Source organism: Aythya fuligula, chromosome 5 (assembly GCF_009819795.1).
Source record: "Aythya fuligula isolate bAytFul2 chromosome 5, bAytFul2.pri, whole genome shotgun sequence".
NCBI lineage: Eukaryota > Metazoa > Chordata > Aves > Anseriformes > Anatidae > Aythya > Aythya fuligula.
In genome coordinates, this window is record NC_045563.1 from 10,017,711 (window position 1) to 10,040,179 (window position 22,469).

General features: G+C 41.1%; 1 protein-coding gene across 1 annotated transcript in view; it reads right to left on the reverse strand.

The window, feature by feature from the left end:
* KIF26A (kinesin family member 26A) overlaps positions 1-22,469 on the reverse strand; it is a 100,207-nt gene that overhangs the window by 52,537 nt on the left and 25,201 nt on the right. The window contains exon 3 of the mRNA XM_032188360.1: positions 13,428-13,928. Within this exon, the coding sequence (XP_032044251.1) occupies positions 13,428-13,928 (501 nt within the window). The remainder of the gene's footprint in view (positions 1-13,427; positions 13,929-22,469) is intronic.

The window sequence follows — 22,469 nt, forward strand, 5'->3', positions numbered from 1 at the left end:
TGGCTACATGGCCAAACACTGATGGCCACATTCCCATCTTGCCCATTTTCAGCTCTGTGCATGGTTTGCAGGTTTTGTGGAAATCAGGCTGGCAGCCCCATTGGCACGGGGACCAAACAGGTACACGGCCGCCCAGGAGGATATGTCCTGAGACACCTCCAGGCTGCAATCCCACAGACTTGCTCTTAAATTTAGGCTCCTAAGTCCTTCCATTACTTCTGCAAAATGGGACATCTGAGACTGACCCACCTCAGCCCTAGGGGACCAGCACCATCCCATGTGAATAAAGCACAGAAAGACAAAGATGGATCATGGGGAAGAAGAGAAATTAGTCTACCTGAGAACAACAGCAAACCAGGGAGGACACAGAAGCATTAGGAGAAACAGCCCCATGGGCACATCGCTCCTTGCAGTTGCATACCAGGACTGTTACTGGTTCAAGAAAATCCAGTTCAGGTATGAGGAAATTTATCAGGTCCTAGTCATTTGCCCTGAGGCAGAAACACTAAACACAGATAATGGGACCCTCCTGCACACTCCAGTTTGTCACAGTATGGTTTCTCCTTGTGTCACTTACCGATGCCGAAGGGGTACAAGTGAGGTAAGTGAGCTTTGTTTTTAAATTAAGCATGGGAATTACCTCACACCACTCCCTCATCTCAATCCATGCTCTTCTGGGAACTGCCTGTGGAAAATATTTCTCTAGAGGAACAGGAGCAGCTCTGCCGGGTTTTTTTAAGCGCACAAGTTTGCACAGGGAGAAGACTCCAGCATGTGGCTGAAAGGGAACTGCGCTTCTGTTTACTAAATTCTCATAAATCACTCATGATCAAACACAGAAATCACAACCCTGTCACTATAAAGTGTTACTGAATATTTTAAACGTCACAGGCCTCCATCCAGAGATTAATGGTTTTTATTTTCTAAGAAAAAGTTGGGTGTGACAAAATCCATTAACCCTCTGGAAACCAGCCAACCCTCAAAGGAAGGATTTCCAAAACTTCTCTGTACAGCCCCTTCCCTTTACTCTCTCCGAAGCCACAGAGGAACTGGTACCAGTGACAGCACAGCAAGGGCAAGGGTTGAAAACATCAACCAGGTGTTTTGCAGGTTCATGCATGCCAATGTCTCTGCGCTTCATATCAGTGCCTGCGTCAGTGACAGGAGGGTTTTGGCATGCCCATCCTGAGGGCATGGGAGCGCAGCTGGATGGGCAGCGTTTTGGCTGGCAGATTCCACACGTGCAACTGAGGTTGGCAGGTCCGCAGCAAGCAACCGCAGCACAGATTGCTCCTGGTTAAATCGCCCGAAGGCTCAGGGAGAGGGCAAGAAGAGACAGAGGCAACCTGACATCCTCGGGCTGTGGAGATGTGCTGGGCAGGGCAGGACAGCCCCTGCCCCATCCCCGATTCCCAGCACACAGGTTTCCTGCTGTGACCAGGTGGCAGGAAACATCTGCCCAGGTTTAAACAAGTCAGGCTTGTCTAAATCACACTGTAGAGTGGTTGGCCATAGATTTAATTTCCAGGTACGCAGTATGCTGTCATTACCATCGAAAGGGCAATTACAACTCTAACAAGCTCTTAGCAAGTTTGAAGTGCAAAGCCAAAACCTGAGCCATAACATTTTCACTTTCCTGAGTATTTCCATTCTCTGGACATTGATCTTTGTCCACAGATCCAACAAAAGCCAAATTAGGTGCTGTCACTTTGTCCCTGCAACTCGTGCAAAATGTGAGCCTGGTGACAGGCAAAAAGCAAACACAGTAAGATAAAAATCCACACAGAGAGAAATAGATCGCTCCCTGGGCAGCACTGTGATTGTAAAGGAAAATCAGAAGTCTGGATAGATCTGCAAAAGAAAGTAATCAGATACAATGTCTAAATATACATATAAATACTTTGTCCTTAAGGATGAATTCACAGAATTGGGAAGGGAGAAAATTACAAAGGCATATGTCTGATAGACATCAGTGTAACCAAAGTCAGAACTCAATACAATTTATTTTATTTCCAAAAATTGGTTCTATAATGGAAGCATTCAGCAGAACTTCACTAGAGAATTGCTGCTGAAGCTCTAGCAAGATCAAGCCTCAGTCTCTGCTGAAGCATCCCCCCTCACCCAGGCTGTTTTTACCCCTTCAAAGTTCTGCTGGTCTGTCTGTGAGTTAAGTATTCGCTTTAACTTGCTATTTTCCACTTTTAGACAAGAACGTCACAGCCAATTAAACTGTAGAAACTGTTTGATTTAACAATTTTACAATATACTAAGGTTATTGTTTGTATGCGGTATAATAATAATTCCCCCCCTACATGATTTATGCTAAAATCTTTATGGCCTACTAGCTGGAACAAATGTGACGTAAATCTCTACCTGGGCAATGCTCATGCTATAAACCCTCCTTCCCCTCAAGCGCGGATAAGTCCTGCATACATCGTCTACGTGAAATGTCTCCCTCCCAGGTTGACCAGCATCACATAAAGTTAACCGTGCAGTATATATCAGGTTGAAGTGAAACGTGTTCCGGATAAACTTTTTACTATCCTTTGACAATGTTTCTGCTGGGGCTCATTATAAAATAACTAGGGCATTTTATAACTACAATACACTACTGAAGTCATTTTATAACCTGCAGCTGCGATGTGGTAACAAGAATGCCTAAACCTGTACTTTCAGACTTGGAGTCGCACTGAACACACGATGATCATAAAATGCAGAGCATAACATCCCTTCCCCCAGCCCAGGTTTTCTATGAGAGTTACTAATGCCTGGCTTATTGTTGATCTCATAAGATGAGGCAGAAGGGGAAAATCACAGAAAAGTAGAATTAAACAGAAATAGGAAGGCCCGTTTACGACCAGACAGGAAAGTAATGTAGGAGACCCAAAGGCAACCTCAGAGCCCTATCTTTTTGGACTAATACCTGAATTACAAACACAGTTTAAGGTTTTAGATTTTTACTATCTGAAATCATGAGCAGTCTGTGCTTCATGGAAGGACATCACTGTTCAGCTGCAGGAGATGAATACCCAAAGTACTTCCAGCACTGATGTCTTTTGCAGTACAAGGAAGAAGAGGTAGCTTTTTTCCCCTCTGACCAGGGGCTCCTGATCTCATTCCTCAGCTAAACTGTGTTGTTAGATCCTGGAGATATTTATGAAGGTTGTGGGCAAGCCTCCTTTGCCTCCAAAGCACCCATTCCTTCCTTCAGTCTTCTCATGTTCCCAGGCTGGAAAGTCTCCGCTGCCAGGGCTCTAGTAGCACTACAATGCCGAGGGCAGTGATGAACCTGCAGCCCTCCCGCTTCCCTTCAGCCTCTGCAATGACACCATCCCCTCTTATTCTGACTCAGCCTTATGGACAGAGCTTCAGCACCCACACAAGTGGCCTCACATTTCAACCATCTGGAACAACAGTGCAGCAAGAGGTGCTCTCTATCCTCCTTCATTGCTCTCTAACCACCAATCACACAAATATCACCTCTATCTGCACATGTAAACCCACCACTTAGAAAGTTGGGGGACATGAAAAAGAGGTACCAGGAAGGGCATAGACGCTGCTGCATATAAACACACTCAAAATCAGGACTTTACATGTGCAGTCAGTTTAAAGCAACCAGACTAGAGGAACTGTTTCTTCTAATGCCTCAAGGCAAGCATCAGAAAATGTTGCTCAAAGCCGTCTCTGCTGACATGTGTTACAATAGCTACAGCCTCCAAAGCCAAAATATATAGCTGTGTACTGCTCAGGGTATTTTAATTTACCATTGTGGTCAAAATTAAAAATGAACTGTTTATTCAAATGGAGAAATACAGTTGAATCCCTGCTTTTTGTCAGAGGCTGATATGAGCAAGCAAAGGAATTCATTAACAAGCTCACAATAGTGCAAATTTCCATTAGCTTAGGATTTGTTTTCCTACTAGAAGACAAATGCTTTTCCATTAGGACTGACTTCCACAGGCCAGAAGCATCTCTAACAACAAAGTACAGGACATGTACAGACCTTTGAAGCAGGAGAACTTGTGTCGCCTTTCTTATGCTGCAGTAAAATACAATTTCTCGATGACTTTAGGCAACTCGAAGTTTCACCATGCCTTGCTTTCTCTATTCTGCAGAATGAAATAATCACATTCCCAAGAATTACAGGTCCTTATTATTACAATTTGATTATATTTATTATGTTATTACAATGATTGACATATAATGTCAGCAAATAAAAGGCAAATGCGGCCAGAAGACTGTCATACCTAATTTCTTTTTCAATCACACTTGAAGTGGTTATGTCACATATAACTGCTTTATAGAAAGCACCCCTCAAGAACAATTTACCTGACAGCTACTAAGTACAAGGCACCCATTGCCTAGTATCTCACTTGAAGAGATACAAGCCCTAGCTATGTGAAGAGGGCAACGAAGATGGTGAAGGGTCTGGATGAATGAGGAGCGGCTGAGATCAGCCCAGTTTGTTCAGCCCAGTGAGGGCTCAGAAGTGACCTCATCACAGCCCTTCCAACTCAGGATCTTCTGCAAGTGCTGAACTCAGATCTGGCAGTTACAACTCATGGAAGATCTAAGAGTTATTGGCAGTTTTCTGAAACCTGAAAAAAAAAAAAAAAAAAAAAAAAAAAAACACTTTTTCTGGAAAAAAAAAGAGTTACTGACAGCTCAAGATGTAGCAGCAACTAAGAAAACACCAGATTTTGGACATCACAGTGCAGGGTACTAAGAACAAAGAAGGAGGGGGTCCACATTTTGAGTAGCTGGTGCAGTTGGAGTCCTGCATGTGAATACAAAGGCAGTGGAGTTGTGGAAACACCAGGCAAACAAGTCTGTCAAATGGTTGAGAGGATGGAGCAGCTGCCTTAGGAGGAGAGATGAAAGAGTTGGACTATTGCTTAGAGGGGGGAAGGCTGAGAGGCATCTCTGTCTGAGGTCTAACAAGTCGCTGAGGTGGTGGATAAGCTGAATGAAGAATTGCTGTTCACCCAAACCTGTATTATAAGGCACAGGTGACAGTCAATGAAACTAATTGGGTGTAAGTTTAAAAGCGATGAAAGAAAATGAGTACTTCTTTGTACTAGGGTAGTGAACTCATGGAACCTGCTGACACAGGTGGTCAAGGAGGCACAGAATGTCAGCAGGGTCAGAGAGGAATTGGATGAAATATCCTGGACAATGGGCCTATAAACAGTGACAGAGGTAACAGAGATGTGTCCCTGAGACCTCCCCAGCTGTGCAGGCTGAGAGTACGAGCAGAATACAGAAAGCAGCCGGGCTCCACAGCTCTCCCTAAACACCTTTTGTAGTTCCACTGCTGGAGACAGCCCTGGGCAAGATGTGCTACAGCTCACACCCCGTAGGATATTTCTTATGTCCTTATCATTCCCATCCATCTTTTCACTAGAGTCTTTCGTAGCTTAACAAGTAGGGGGAGGCTGTGCTACTCCCATAGGGCCCCACAAGTACTTCAGAGTCATCAGGAGAGGTTGATCAGAAGGAAGACAATATCTGCACAGCTACTCTGCAGAGATCTGCTAAACTCAGACTCTTCCCAAGGCAGGCATCATAAAGGCCCCCTCTCCCCATCTTCATCCTCTCACTATCTTCTCCTTACAACAGCTGACTGCCTTGACCAACTTTACCACCCTGACTTTTGAGAAGCAGAAGGGGGAGAACCTCTGAATAGCAGATCCATGATCTTTGCCCAACAGCACCAAAAATGCTGCAATGGGCTCCTACCTATGGCACCTTTCAAACACTTCCTTCAAATTAGTTATCAGAAAAGAACAAGCTTGTCCAATTTAGAGACAGTGGAAGCTGTGCAAACCCAAAGGAATTAACTCATAAGCATTCGAGCATCAAACTAAAGCAATAATAATAAAAATAGGCCATCTTCAGAAAAAGACGAAACTGCAACATCAATTTGTATAATGATTTATATGGACTCACTTCCCTAAAAGTATTTCATGCTCAAATCTTACAAGTACTACTTTAAGATTCAAAGCAAACCACTAATTATTGATCCTTCGTTACACTGGGAAATTACCTCATCGCAGCTTTAAAGTTCTATTTATAAGTCTAATAATCTCATCATTGATTACAGTGACTGTACTCTAATTATAAATCCATTATCTCCCCAGCAATGAAATAAAATCAATAATGCACATAAATGGAAAAGAAGGAATTTAAATGCATACATTAATGTCATTTCAAGTAGAACTGTTTTATGCACCATCTCTAACAAAACTGTGTCACATCATTAGCAATAATGTGAAAAATCTTTTTCAATTAACAGAGCCGATTTGATACTATGTTCAGTAAAGTGGCAATCCATTCCATTAAACGCACACATATGAAATGCTCAAAACATCTATGAACTCTATCTATACATCATAAATTCTCTCCCAAGTGCCCAGATAGAAATGTAGATACATTTTATATTGATGCTTCTTAAACTTCCTTTCAAAAGCTGCCACTCAGGGTATTCAGTGATTCCAGTTGCAAGTAACAGCATCAGTATTTGCCACGTGTTCAGCTGCTCATACTGCAAAACAAAAGATGCTCACTGTGCACAGCATGACTACCTGGAGTCCCTCAACCTCAATATACCATCACACCAGTGCTCAGCTTATGGAGAAAATGTTAAATTCAAAGTGCTTTCCAAAAAAATGTGCGATGTTTAATCCTATTTTGCACAAGCAGGATGACTGGGCAATCCACACCTGTATCCAGCCATGCAGATCAGTTCCTTCTACATGGCACAGAGACCTCTGCAAAAGCCTTTTCCTCCACTGGTCTTCATGTGACTCAGGTCTGAGCTCAGCCTCAATTTATCTGTTTCCTCAGCTGCTTTCACCTCTGAAACTGCATGGCATCATCCAACTGAAGCCCACACTTAACAACCAACATAGCCAATGCAGAGCAATGGTAGCGCTTCCAGATTAGATATACAGCCTTACTCTATTGGAGGACATTTCTGAGCTCCAGCCAAAATGTAAGAAACTTTCTTGTAAGGTGATTTCTAATGTTGAGGGGAGTGGGATGCATAGATTAACATTCAGTTAATATGCGTAGTTTAAGCATACTGGTGGGAAGCAAAAGAAACTGAAATGACCTGGATGAACAGAAGAGGCCTTCCTAAAGAAACAGTTTCAAGTGGAAGAGTTGATAATTTTAAAACCTGGGGTAAAAAAAAGTTTTTATTTTCTCTTTAAGTGTAGTTTATGATACATTTCCCAGATGAGAGAGACTGTGGACCTAAATTCCCTGCTACTTTGAAAAAGGCAGTGTGCAAACCCCTGATGCTCTCCGGGAGCTCCTCAGAAGTTACAGAGAACCTCTGGGAGTCTGAAGGCAATTAATGTCAGCAATAGGCCTTGAGATAACCTGAGACCCAACAAAGGTAAATTCTGTGGATTATCATTTGCAAATAACCTCTGAAATCTGCTTGTCTTAAATCTGCCCCTGATGAGTATAGGTGAAGTCTGGGCCAACATTCTTTATTATTGCTTGTTGACTTCAGTTGTCAACAAAAGCTAGTCTGGACTTGCTTCCCTGTGAGAGCTGTAATAATAACCGCTTAGCCTAGAGGGGTGAAGGATCAAAAGAACTGTTTTCAGGTGGTAATTTGAGCCTCAAGAGGGTCTGAGTCCTGAGGATAGTTACCCTGTCCCACAACTGTAAAACCAACACTATGGCAGGTTCAAATACACACTATAAAGATTCACACCCTCACCTACAGAAATGCTCCTTTCCATCTTGTAGCCAATACCCCTTCTGTCAATTCTTACCATTTTCCTGAGTCATTCTGATACCTGAGCTATACTTTAAAAAGTCATTTCAAACTCATTTTCATCTTCCACATCCCACACTGGGAGCAATCTAGAAAAAAGAGCCCGTAGCTGTTACACACAACGGTGGGCTACATTTTATGTGCATGTACAAGGCTGAATCTTTGTTTTCCAGGCTGATCTGCTACCTGGTGGCTAAGACAAGGTCTCTCTTGCAACTCAATGTAAGGTGCTGGTAGCAGTGTTGTCTTCCCACATCACACCTCTCCCTCTGCATTCACTAAGGTAAGGAAGTGCTAAGGAAGGGAACTCTGCCCATCTGAGACACAACAGCCTCAGGAAAGGTCTTTTGCATAGGGGCTATAAAATTAAGTTAATGAGAGAGCATTTACTAACTTGGATCAAAAGGTTTCCTTCTGCTGTTTGGACTTGTTACAGAGTGACCAATGCTAGCTTTGAAGATTTTTCTTTGTCACCCCCTCCCCTCCTTCCTTTATATACTTCCTCTGCAAGGGCAGTAGCACCAACACCACTAAAGCTAAAGAGAAAACAGAAAAACCTCTGTCCTTCTGACCCCACTACCAGTCTGGGGTTTGCTGCTGACTTCTGCAGAGCCAAGATGTTATCCATGGAGTCTGAGAAATGTCTCAAAGCTCAAAGTCATCCAAATGTCTTACAGACAAGATTTATGGTCAAAGCACTATATTTTAATTGTTTCATTATAAAATATATTTCACGCATAGTATTAATAAAAGGTCACTGAGAAAGCTATCAAGAAAGACTTTAAATATTAATTTAGAAATGTTGGTATGACATTTATCAATGTAAAAAAAAGTAAATGCTGGAAAGTAAATCTTCTCATTCTTCTGTTCTCCATAGTCAGCTTTTTATTTCTTCTTCTAAGCAAAATGTAAGTCATCCTTGCTATAAACAAACAAAGAGGATTTCAGGAAAGTCAACAAGGGCTGAACTATCCCCAAATGAATCCATCTGGTTTACATTAGGGTAAGCAGAAGACTGATTCCTAAGAACTCCAGGAAAGCTTAAATTGTGGCTAAAACAACTTTCAGAGATTTTTTTTTTATTTTTTTTTTTTACATAAAACAAAAGAACGCAACTCCCTTAGTTTTAGAGCATACCCGCAGCACGTGCAAATGGATGGCTAAGTCCTCTTTCTCCCTCTTCACCCCCTAACCCTCCCCACCCCTAGTTGAAGAAAATCACTCAAACTTATACCTAACTTTAAATTTACAAATACTCTCAGGGACATGTATTTGACTACTGATAAGTTTACAGTTTTATATACATATATTTTAAATTTTTACCGAAGTAACTTTCACTTTTCCAGTACTGCAGCTTTTCCTATTTTTCAATGCAGTATTTTTTTTAATATATTTTTAAAGCAACTTTGAAGCCAGTAAAGATTTAAGGAGACACAATATTTTGCCTTACAACTAGCACCATTTGTGTATATTCAAACTAGAAATACAGTGTGTCAAGGATTTCATTTTGCATAAGATGAAAGAAAAAGCAATTTGCAAAACAAGCCCTATTTCACTGTGATGTCTTTACAGCACATGGCATGGCTACGTTACCACTTGTGTTCAATATAATACTGCGTACTAATAACACAGTCAATTCAAAGCATGCAGTTGGACCTCTTTTTCCTACAATAAGCAATACATGCAGATACTTTTAATAGATGTACAATGTATATTCAGTGGCTTTCATTTTCTACATCTCAGCCAGATTCCAACACGTGTAGGAAGCCTAAATTCCCCTTACTTCTGTGTTTGTGTTAAACAGCATGGCAATGATGAGCACTGCTAACATGCCTCTTCATTTGAGTAGTAACCTTGTATTCAGTTGTCAGGTCTAGAATTAAAAACATCAATATAGAACTATTTGTTAATTACAGTTGCCAGTCGTCCGCTACAAATCAGCTGTCTTACATGGAGTTATGTCAGCTCCCTCCCCTCCACAGTGCTCGCTGTCTGGTCAAACTACTTATCACTGCTACTGGTGATTATTTTATGTAATTTTTCATAACAGGCCACTTGGGTAAAGCAGCTGATTACATCTTCACCTCTTGCACTCTGGTTGCAATCCTAGTCTTCCCCTCCTGGACCTTCCTCCAGATCCTTAATTACTGTTCCTCTTCACGGCTCCTGAAGCCCACAGTTATTATTTCGGTTTGAGCAGCACCCACGCTACGCTTTGAAGATGCATTCCTGTTCAAAAAATTTATAATCTATATAATGGATTTTCACACTTGAACTCCAAACATATATTAAAAATTTACGACGTCCTGCACTTCTGACCCCAAACATTCAGCCCAGAAGTGTTTTTGCAACCGTAAGTGACATTACAAGGTAATACATGCGAGTTTGGGAAGGGAGATAAGCAGAAATCAAGCCATCTTTTTCTCTCCACAGACAATTCCAATATCGCCACTATTAAAACTGGCCATAAATAAAAAAGCATGGATCCTGGAGAAACATCTGTAGATACAAGGTCTCCTAACATTTTTGCAGCTGCTTGCTGTGGTGCATTTTTACCCTAGCAAGGCACTGGGCACAAAGCATGCCATGCCAGCTGCCTGAGGCAGGGTTTGCTCCACATTACCCAGCTGGGCTCTACTGGTACCAGCAGAAAGCAACAGGTATCCTCAGCAGACAAGGTGAGCCAAGACAGATGTCCAGAATGAACCAAGACAAGAATAATAAAGTGCCTCTTAGAGGTGCCTGTTGCTCTCCCACTACTATTAAGGAAGCCTCAGTAATTAGCTTAGAATAAACACCTGTCCTTTTGGCAGCTGAAAATAGTCAAGACAAATCCCAGCTTTCATCTGCATCTGTCATCCAGCCCTTAGAAAATGAATCATGCTTGCTTCATGTGTAGCACAAAGTTAAACCACTGAGATGTGAAGCACGTGGATAACAGTTCCCTTCCAAGGAGTACAGCATTGTTTCATGAAGAACCCTCCAGTGAGGGGAAAAAAGGGGTATCTACAGACTCCATGTGAAACAGGAGTATTTACAGAGTGGTCAAAGTAACCTGTATCACAGCTAAGATTGTGAACTCCTCGAGGCAGGGGCTATTTTTTACTCTTTTATGCAGTTATTCTGAGGGCTTCAAAACACGGTCACATTACACATAATAAACAATACATTTATTGGCACTGTTTTCACTGCATTTCTTTTCCTTCCTCCAGAATTCCTTTAACCAGGCCAGTTCCTGTCTTACTCCAGCTCCATATTTTGAAGATTTGCTCCACAATGACAAAAATTTTCTTCGATTCTGTGGAAACTGGGGAGTTCACCAAAAACTCAGAGCTATCCATCCACATCTTCATTTCAATGAGGCCTCAGCTGTAACAAAACATCCTGCTTGGAGCACTGGAATACAAGATGGACATGAGCCAAAAAAAGAGGCAATCTAGAGAGTTACAGGAGTCATCAGAAGTCTAGAAATCATGAGTAACAAGGAAAGGCTGAATGCTAATGATGTTTTATTGTTGAGGAAAAGACTGAAGAGAAACAAGACAATCAACCTTGAATACAAAAGAAAATAAAAGCTATGAAGAGGAACTGAATGAACTCTTTTCCACATATACTATCTGACAATTGGAATCATGCGTTTTAAATACAGCTGCAGAGATTAACTTTTAAAAAAGAATCTAATTGGGAAAAAAAAGTTGAGAGTCAGCAATCGTCAGAACTTCAGAAATCCCAGTGTTCACAAAATTGGAAGATGGGGTGAAACAAGCATTAGACAGCATCCACTGTCCTGCAGTGGAAGCTGTCCTAGACTAGGGACAGACCAGCTAATTCCTGAAATCCCACCAACTTTATCTCCTCTGACACCTGAGATTCCTCCAGGGAGAAGTGATGGGGAGGCACTTTCTGCCTTATCCACCCAGACAGCTTCATCAGACACAGGGGTCTTAATAATACAAAAGGCAGTAGGAGAATTCAGAGAGATACAGAAAGGACGATTCAGGTACAGATGAACAACTGAGTCTTCAGTAGACATATTGGTCTTAAATAAGGAGGAAAAAAAAACTTCTCTCCAAAAGCTGCTTCTAAATCTAACACGTTCTTGTAGATGACTGGATCACATCCAAGCAGCTTCCAACACTCACAGTGTAACAGTGTTTGTCCTTCAATTAAAGGTCACTTTTTTTCCAGGCTACTGAGCTTTTTTGCACATTTCTAGATCACACCTAAGCTCTGTTGCATTATACACATTTTTTCCTTCACAGGGGTTAAATGAGGTAGCTCAGTTTTATCATAGAATAATGGAGTGGTTAGGGGAAACCACATCTATCAGTCAGCATGGTTAAGCAGGAAGAAATTTGGAGCTGGCAGTTAGTGAATTATTTAAAATATGAATAAGGGCAGAAGAGGAATGAGCAGAGAACAGCACTCACAGCAGCAGTTCCTCACATACTACAAAGAATTGAATGGGACTTTTTTTTTTTCCTCTTCCTCAAGGAGAGTGTTCCAACATCAATGAAAATTCACTGGATTTAGGTGGGGTCCCCTCAATGGTGGGAAATGTGTGCATTCACAAATTGCCATATGAAAGAGAAGTATGGGAGGAATTACATCTCCAAGGCTTCTCAGGAAGGAAACAACAGCCACTCTGTAAAAGTGATGTTACACAACAGCACTCAAACATTTTTCTCTGATGATTTTGGAGCTCAACCAGCTGAAGCTACCAAGCAATATTAGGCAGTGTTTATATACAACAGTACATAAGGCATTATGTTAAATTTGGAGCTGACTGGCACCAAGATCTGTGGTCTTGCAAGATCTGCGGTCTTGCAAGATCTGCAGCAATGTCTGTGAAAAGAATGACTTCTATTCACACTCTCCTGTTGACTATCAGAGGAAAATCGTTTAGGAATAAATAGTCAAAGCCAGTTTGTATATCCTTTTCTTCTTCGCAGCATTCCATAGACGGTCACAAATCTGTAATGAACTTGCTTTTAAAGGTAACATACACCTCCATAAAACTTTTTGCTTTATCACCAAAAATCCTAAAATGTACAACAAATACAGGAATTGTTTAAACCCATCTTTAACACTTAGAATCCAAGTACAATAACATTTACAGGGATGTGGCACTGAGGCAACCTTCTGAACACCCTCCCTCACAGCAAGCTGCTTCACAACACGCCTAACCTGAAGATTAATCCTCCCCATTGCAGTCTATCAACCATCTGCTGAATTGAACACAGCCTTAGAAGTTTAGTGCTAGACTTGAGGGTCAACCTCATCTTTGATATAACTCCCATGAATCTCACAGGTTTCTTATGTGACAAATTTGGCCTTTTATGTTTTTCTAAGAGGTCAGTGGGTATTTGACAGCCAAATAACAGCACCTGTATACGTAAAACTAAAATAGGTGCAAAAACATCTGAGGAAAAGATCTTGCCATCTGAGATAAGAAAACAAATTCATTGTGACATCTGACAGAACATTGTTCAAAGCTCTTTTTCAGTTCTTAAGTCCTTGAAGCATTGCTTAGAATACTATTAGCTGATCCCCTCTCTAAGATAAGTATAGTTACATCTCAACATTTATCTTTACCCACACACAAAAGTTGTGCATCTGCATTATCACTACTTACTAGACAAGCCTGAGGCAGGAAGCTGTTCACCCTGGAGATACTCCACATGCCCTCGAGGTACTGCTGAGCTTGGATGGTGACTGAACTCAGAGCACCACTGAGGCCACTGGGGGCCACCGTGACTTGAACGCTGGAGTTTGGAAAACCGCCCGTGCCTTGAGACCATCCAAGTCCCTTCTTCCTCTCTGCCCCAGAGAAGAGATTCGGCGATTTTCCAGGCTGTCTGCCCACCTGTCCAGCAATGAGTGGCAGGTCCCTTTGCGAAGAGACAGTGACCACCCTTGGTACCATGCTGGTCACTGCCGTGGCACCGGGTGGGAGGTCGGGCATTTCTGGGTAGCTGGCTTGACTGAGGGTGTGCATCATCTGAATGGCTTCCTGCTTCAGCTGGTTCAAGTGAGTGGCACAAGTTTCGCATCTGCTCTCTCCTTCATTCCTGTTTTTCTGTAAATAGTCAGGCACTTGAAGCTTGTCAAAAATTAAAGCTGATAATCGTGGGTCCTAAAGAAAGGCAGGAAAAAAAAAAAAGAAAGCATACTGAGTCAAAACACCACAGAAAGAGAAAACCTCAGCAGTAGTCAATATGCCGACCCTACAAATATCATAACAAATTTCAAAGGTATACCACCACCTTAAATCCAGGAAAGCAAGACTTCGGAGTATTTCATAAATCTTGGTATATGACCTGGTAAACGTTTTGTTGTCCTCACCCTCAAAAATTAGTAATCAAGTGGCATAAAAAACAGTTTACATGGTACTGCCCACAGCTGGCTCCTCTGCTAGCGAGGACCATTATTTCTGATCTTTGAAACCCAGATGGTAGCAATATTCCCTTACGCTACAGTTGCTTTGATGAGAAATAGATTTGAGGCTACAGCCATGTGTGAAGGTGTGACAATGTGCACACTAAGAAGCTGATTTAAAAGCAACACCTATTTTTGTTTCTCCCAACCCCCCCTCCCCTCCCCTCCTTGCTAGTTCATTTTAAGGCTGTCCAGAAATTTTAAAACCCAGGTCTGTGTTTCCAGTTCAGAGATAGAGTTACCTATCTCCTGAAACACACAAACGCCTTCTCATCCCCAGCTTGCTACTGTAAAGATCAGGCAGGAGATTAAAGCCAGCCCTGCTGTAAATCTGCTATCAAGACGAATGCCATGCACTAAAACTGACCAAACTTCACACACTCTTGTCAAGCTCTCTAAACAATTAAGGTTTTAATGAAATCACAGAACAGCCAAAGGTTTATTTGTATAATTATTTTAAAGTGAAAATATTTAATTTGCTTGTTCATAATGAGGGCATGCAAAGCTAGTAAGCCAGCCTTTCTACATATGCTGGAAGTATCCCTAGATCAGTATTTCTTTTAAAAATGTCTTACTTTATGCCAAACTGCAATTGCTCTCTAGGAAATGAATGTCCTATTAGAAAACTAACTAATTCTGGTTTTAATTACAACATACATCAATAAAACTCTTAAGAAGTCTTGGCACTTGTACTTCGGCTTTGCTCATTATTCTCTTTTAACTGCGCTATTTCCCTTTGCTCTGAATTCAGAAAACCCTAAAACACTGACCAATTTCTCCAGCAGCAGCAAATCTAGCTCATTTCCATCTACTTGACTGTTCCTGCAATAGTTTTTGAGCTATCTTGCAAAATGCAGTATTGTGTTGATATAAACTACTGTGTGTATCCAGCATCACATCACTCCACTACCAAAAGCTACTAACAAAAGTTAGTTTTCCTACGATAATTTGATAATTTAAATTATTGTTTACTTGGGGGGGGGGGGGGGGGGCCAGGGAGAGATACCTCTCAGGCAAAGAAAAGCAACTGCTGCTGCAGACTGAACAATACATTGCATTCACATTAGTGAAGGAGTTCACAAGCTCAAGTGAAAAACAGTGTTTCATTTTTGCCTCTTTTCTCTTTATTGAGGTTTAGATCCTGGTAAAAATGCCTTTGAAGTTGCACCATTTGCCTATCCTCCTAAGAAAATTCTTTCCCTCCATGCCTCCCAGAAGATAGCAACACTAAATTAACACATATTAGTCAAGAAAAAAAAAAAAAAAAGTAGTTAATAATTCAGAAACTTTTTTCTAACCCAGCAGCCCTCCAGCAGAAAGTGCTGTTGGTTAGACTGGAAAAATATCACAACACAGCCCTGCAAGCACTGTTGAGCCTCAGGCAAACCAAAGACCATGCCCTCTAGCTCCCAAGAAAAACAATCAGCCCTGCACTCCACAGAAAGGCTTCCACAAGAGATCCCTCCGAGCACGCTCTTGTAGTCACCAACACACGGCAGTGACACACAGAGACCCCAAAATACCCCAGCTCAGTGCCACGCCACCCAGCTGCGGCCTGGGCTCGCTGCTGTGACTGAGGCCTGGCACCCAAGGAAGCACCTGCAGCTCCCGCCTGCATTGGCCTCATCTGGCAACGCTTAAATTGCTATCGAATGTCAAAAGTTTCAAATGAGCAATTAAAGCGAATTACTAGGTGAAGCAGGCTTCTCATTTAAAAGAAACGACTTTCTTTTGATGTAAAGAAAATTAATGACCCCCCAATTCTAGCTCCATAAACACAGTTTACAGCGTAAGGCAGATCAGAGTCAGGCCCGTGTTGCAGTTAAAAGGAAACTGTGTGGATGCCATGTTAAAGGGGGAGGGAAACTTGATTTATTTCAAAAATTACACAAAACAAACAATACAAGCACACCTAATACCAGATTTAAACCTTCCAATGAATTTATATTTAGGAAAAAAAATAAAATAAAATAAAAAGCTGTCTCATTTTCAATTGCCAGGCCTTCACAAGCAGTCTTGCAGCCCACTGCCCCGCTGGTGTCTGTGGCTGTTCTCCCTCCTCCAGCTCCTTCCTCACCAAGGGCCCAGCTGTGTGGTTAGATTACTTTTATTTTTCCATTCCCCGCGACACAAACACCTGGCTAATGGTTGGGCGTGAAGGGCAGAGGAAACGCAAGTTGCTGTTAAAAACATTAGTGCTAACTTAAAAGTTAAGCCAGCCCCATTAAAGAGGTTTTACTACCCAGTGACAACACCTGGTCCTGGGGAGCCCCCGATTCAGCAGCTCGTGCCCTAACGAGGCTGGATGGAAGTTGCCCTCTCATGTTTTACAGAGGAAAGAAATAAAACGCTGTGACCAAATGTGTTACAGGCACAGGGAGCAGCTAAAGCCACCCTCATCGTGGCTCTGCCAGCAGGGAGGTGAGCCAGCCAAAGCAGGGCACTGGCACACAACTCAAGCGTACAACGTATGAGCCTCTACTCCATATGGTGCTCCAAAACCACCTTCATCTGCTGTACTACAAAGACTATGATTCCTTCACTCTTACACAGTATAAACAAACTGTGCTGTCTTCCTCACGCTAACTTTCCAGACACTGCTCTTATCTTCTCAAAAAAAAGGCAAGCAGTATGCTGTCATGCAGTAACATTCAGATTCCCCTCCCACTACAGAAACCAAAAGCCTGATTTCAGTCTTGCCCTCTTAACTTTTGCATACAAATTTTAGATATTCAACATTACAGATTTTTAGATGAGCAAAACCAAAGGCCCCACCATGGACAACCGCACTGGGAAGCCCTGCAAGCCCCCAACAAGAGAGTTGTGTGTACTTATGTGAATAAGATTTTTCCAAAATGCCTGAGTTCACCAGTGCTCCTCAGCACACAGCTTTAACATACACAAGTGACCTTGCAAGCTCCTGGAAGATTAAGCACACACATGCAAATTACTCACACAAGAACATGGACACAGACCTGGTCTGTAAGCGGCTCCTAGCTGAACTGGGAAAGACAAATGTGGGAAACCAGGCTTGTGCTCACACTAGAAATAATAGTTGAAATACCCATGTAGTTCAATACTGATGCTTTTAGCCTGGAGTTTGCCTTCAGGCTTTCTCTCTGAAACCAGAAGTAGGTAGAACAAGCTCGGATTTGAGAACATATCCAGTAACTTGTAACAGAGAAAAAAAAAATATTTAATTCACACATCACTCTCTGGTGTGTGACTCAACTGCTGCATTTTGTCCCTGTGAAATCCAGCAAGAACCAAGCAGGCTTTCAGCGATGCAGCTAACACCGACGTGCTGCATGTGGGGCACAAACAAAGCCCAGCATTTCTCTACTGTAAAACACTACAGCCTGAGACCACTGCCCTTGAAACTACAGACATACTTAAAACAACTGTGATGTGTCCAAAGGCCAATAACTGAAAATCCCCACTAGAGCTTAGGCACCAAAATAACAGCCAGGTTTCCAAAAGCATGCAACACCAAATGACCTTGTTGGAGCTCAACTCTTTTCAGAGCCTGAGTCCATTTGAGTGACATGCACTTAAACAAAACTCAAGATTCTCTTGAAATTTTAGCTCAGTCTGTAAATTCCCAAGCTTTTAAAGCCTGCACTTAGGTTGTTTGTTTTGTTAATAGAGAGTGATAGAAAGCTTTGCAAACGAGAAACAAGGATAGAAACTTTAAATCTTACCTGCAGCTACAGACTTCTAACTCCCAAACTAAGCAACAGGAGAGGATGCAGAAAAGCATCTGGATTCTCACTTAAAGTCACTGAAGTAATACCCACCCACCCATCTGTAACCTAATCCTTTCAGTGAGGAACTATCCACAGAGTGTGAACAAATGACGATGAACAAATGATGAAAAGTCAAATTGCCAACAACCATCCCCCATAATTACCTGTAATTCTGCCTGCTGCTGGTTTCTGCAATGCAAAATATCTGCAGCAGTATTCCCAATTAAATTAAAATTTTGATATGAAGACAAATAAAAAGAAAGAAAAAGCATTAAATGTTACACTAAAGTATATCCTTAAATGCAGACCTAGGCAAACAACGTTTTTAAAAGATGCTTTGGGAGAAAGGAATGTACGTTCCCAGTGCAAAAGGATCAATGATAATGATTTTTTGTCTTAATTGTCTTTCCCAATTTCTGCTGTGCTGCTTACAAATTAGTTTTTATCTTACATGACATTGTGGAATATCCACTAATATCCTCTACATTGATGAATATGATGAAGGTTGATGCTTGCTTTTGACTATAAAGTAACTGTCAGAAAAAGAGAAGAAAGAACACAGTACTCAGCAAAACTAGATACCACTCAATGTAATCAAGGAAAAACGCAACTATGTTAATAGCTTTTTATTTTTAAACAGAATAGTTTCCAAGTAGCTGATTATCTCCAGGGAGTGAAAATAAGAGCTCTAAGTCTTCAAGTAACCCATATTGTAAATTCATTCAGTTACTGACCTATGTCTTATCAAAGTATAAACAATCAAGGAAAAATAAACACACAGAGCTTTCACAAGAACAGAATTCACTGGAAATCCCCTCTTCCAAGGGTATCTGGCACATGCAGTGTAACTTAGCTGTCTGTGGAAGCATCCAGACCTCTGAATAAGCAGGAGAGCAATACACATTTCCAAAACAAGTAAAATATAAATGAATTAGGAAACAAATGGATGCATTTTTAAGGCCAAACTCCATCTGGTCTCTCTACCTGAACATCTCACTACCTTTAAGAGAAAGATTAATTTAAGCCAATGGACTGTGGTCCTCCACCTATGCTGTCAGCCGGCAAGATTTCTTCAGATCTCCAATCCCATTATTCTGTTTCTAACCACAACCTGAGGCAGTGCACACAGATGTATCCCCCATTGACTCTACCCAGCTGAGACTCAACCTTATTTCTTTTCATCTTTGGCGACCCAGAGAGTTCGAGGAAAAAAAGATTTTAAGATACATACATATATATCAATCAGAGCACACTTACTTTATACTGCATCTCCTTCAAACAGCAGCCATCTTTATACCAGAAGTCAAGCAATACATTCAGTCTGCTAAAACACACATGACCCCACACTAAAAATGACTGCAGAATGTTTAGTTATTCTGAAGCCTCCACTGAACTCTATTTATTTCCATTTCCTGCCCACTTTAATGTACTTCAGTGGCCCGCAGTAAAGTTAAAGCAATAGGTGTCTGTCATAAAGATGAATAGTGCTATTGGAATGCATAATACAGTGGAAAGAGGAAATGAGAGCAATCTGGTTTATTTACATCTCAGACTCCCATCAGCACCTCAACCGAGCTCCCAATGGTTTCAGGGGCCTTTCCTGTTATCTTCTGTATAGTCCCCTGCAATGATTTGGCTTTTAACCTCCCAGAACCAGAGGGTATGAGCTGATCTCCGAGATCAGTGTTTGTGAGCCAGCAGAGTATGGGAGCAAACAGCCACACAGTGTGTTTAGTGCAACGAAAACAAAATAAAGGTAGTGCTTGTGATTTAAAATAATTAAAGACACACACAAAACAAAAGACCCCAAAGAGATCTCCTATCACACTTAAATTTAGATCAACACACAGGAACCTGACTACTTCTGAGAAATAGTAATTACTGTATTACAAAATATTACTTTTAATCTCCTTTCTTTACGATCTAATTAAACAGATATTTTACTTGCCTTTGGAAAATGTTTTTCTTAATTTGATTCAATTTTAACATTCTGTGTATTCTATAAACTACACATCCAAACTAGTATGTAATTTTGTGCTTATTTTTAATAGCGTATGACTTCATTTAAAAATGATTACTTTTAATTTGCATGTTTATTGTTGGTTTTAAGTAATCCTTTAATTTTCCCTCTCGGGTCTGTGGCTTACTGTAACTTCACAATGCAAATTCAGAACTGATTTTGTTCATATGAAAACAGTCTTCCAACACCCATTGTGTTTTTCTCTTTCTCTTTCTAAACCTTCATCATGGTATTATCATTTAGCACAGCAGCGAGCATTTGGGGAAACAGTTGCATGCTCATCATCACACAATACTTAAACTTTTGATAGAATTTAGACATTTAAAAAATATAAGTAGTTTTTCTTTTTTTTTTTTTTTTTTTTAAACTGAGGAGTAAATTTTGGTTAGCCTACAAGCATGGCAACTCAGACCACAGAAACTCTGCTTAGACTCTATAAAAAGTCACTTCTTTCCTCTTTTGCCTTTAAAAAAAGATGAACTATGAGCTCATGAAAAGTGTTAGAATGACTGTTCTGGAGACTGATGCTCTCTGATGCCTTCACCACATTGAATGATACCTACTCCACATGCAGTCTGAGTTCAGTCAACCTTTTCCAGTAATACTCTGAATTCCAGCACAGGAATGAAAATCTGAGCAGCATCTACCACACAGAGAACACACTGCCTTGTCAAACCGCCTCAGAAACATTATCTATTGATATCATTTTACTCAAAACAAAAGGCTCTTTCCACTATTGCATCTATTCAGACATCAGCCTGTGTTTTCAGAACCAGACCGCAATGGCAATTCTTGCGAGACAGACTCCTTTCCTGATGAACTGGCCAGAGACCAGCATCCCAGTCCAGACAGCCCAGTGGACCAGGAGAGGAGTTAACGCTCCAGATGAGATCTTCAGCACATTTAAGTGATTGTAACCGCATTTGTCTCAGGAGAAGCATGCCCATTTGTATCAGACAGACCTTTAATGTGGGATTTCAGGAACGTCTGGACTCCAGCCTCCGTGAAAGCAATATTGGCTTTGAAACACTGGATAGAGGAAAAAATGCTTGGAGCACTCAGGACATCTGTATACTAACCCTAAAACTGTTTCAGTCCAACCATCTGAATCCAATTAAAAGAACGCTCAGCAGCAGAAGTTAGGGAGTGGACACATCTTCCAAATGAACATCATTAGCATAATGCTGATTTAAAATCAACTATGAAAACCAGTGCTTGGCATTGGATCACACCCTCTTAGTGTCTCTTTCACTTGCTCATTTTATCAATTATTCGTGGGGTAAATGAATACTTGAGGACCATACAGAAACGATTTAGCTTTCAGAATGGAAGGGCTGCCCATTGTGTATTCCTCCTGCAAGCTACAAATTGCTGCATATAGTGCGTAGTTAGCACACCAGGCAGTCTGTCTTCAGAAACAAAGTGCATTACACTTATTCTTCATCTTAATTAAAATGCCACTGCTTCAGTTTAACTGTTTCACCAAAAACTGACTTGTTGGCTGAAAATAATTGGGTTTACATCTGAATTTAAGCAGTACTGCAGTGGTTTAGAGTTTTCCCTTTTTCTCCTTGCTTTGACTTAATCTAGAAAACAAAAGCAAAGAAACTTCTGAGCAGGGATGAATAGGATTAACCGAAAAGAAAGGATGAAGTATACTTCCACTCCTCAGCCACAAGCAGGCCACATGCTGCCTTGAAGAGTCTGCTCTAGAGCCTTTGCTTATTTGGTGGCACATTAGCAAGACATCACATCTCTCCCCAGTCTATTCACCATACAGCAACTTTTTAAGATGGATTCTACATTTTTATTACTTCTCAGGAGAGGGATTTCAGCGAGTAAACTCAAAAACTTGCCATCAGCTATCTGTTGGAAAGCAGAGTCCAGGTGCTTTCCATATCTCTATATTTGGATGGAAACAAGGTCCATGGTTCTCAATTGGTTTCAACTAAGATGCTAAGACCTTGCATTAGAAAGTAGAAATGTTGACAACAGAATGGCATGAGAAAGATTAATCCATAGGCATCTTCAGGCTTATCTGTCCAAATGCTTCTAGAGACTCTATCGCAAGCACACTTCACAACACCTTCAAAAGATGTACTCAGTATACCCATTATTCCTCTAGCCCTGAGATATTTCTACCAGGTTTTCATGAACAGCAAATAACCATATACACACGAAAAGAAAAGTATGGCTTTTTCTGAATACTCCCCAACCAAAAAAAAAAAAAAAAAAAAAAAAAAGAGACGTAGGGATGGAGATATCAAAAACTCAAATGTATACACTGAACAAAGAATGATAAGATACAGCTTTTTAAAGAGCTCTTGAAAACCTTGAAAACTTTAAATACCCATGTGTTCTGTGACTGTAGTTTACTTACATGCTTCTCCTATATCAACAGTTTCTTTAGACAAAAAGTTCAGCACCTACTACATTGTGGACCATGAGACAGTAGCAGCATCACAGTAAGACA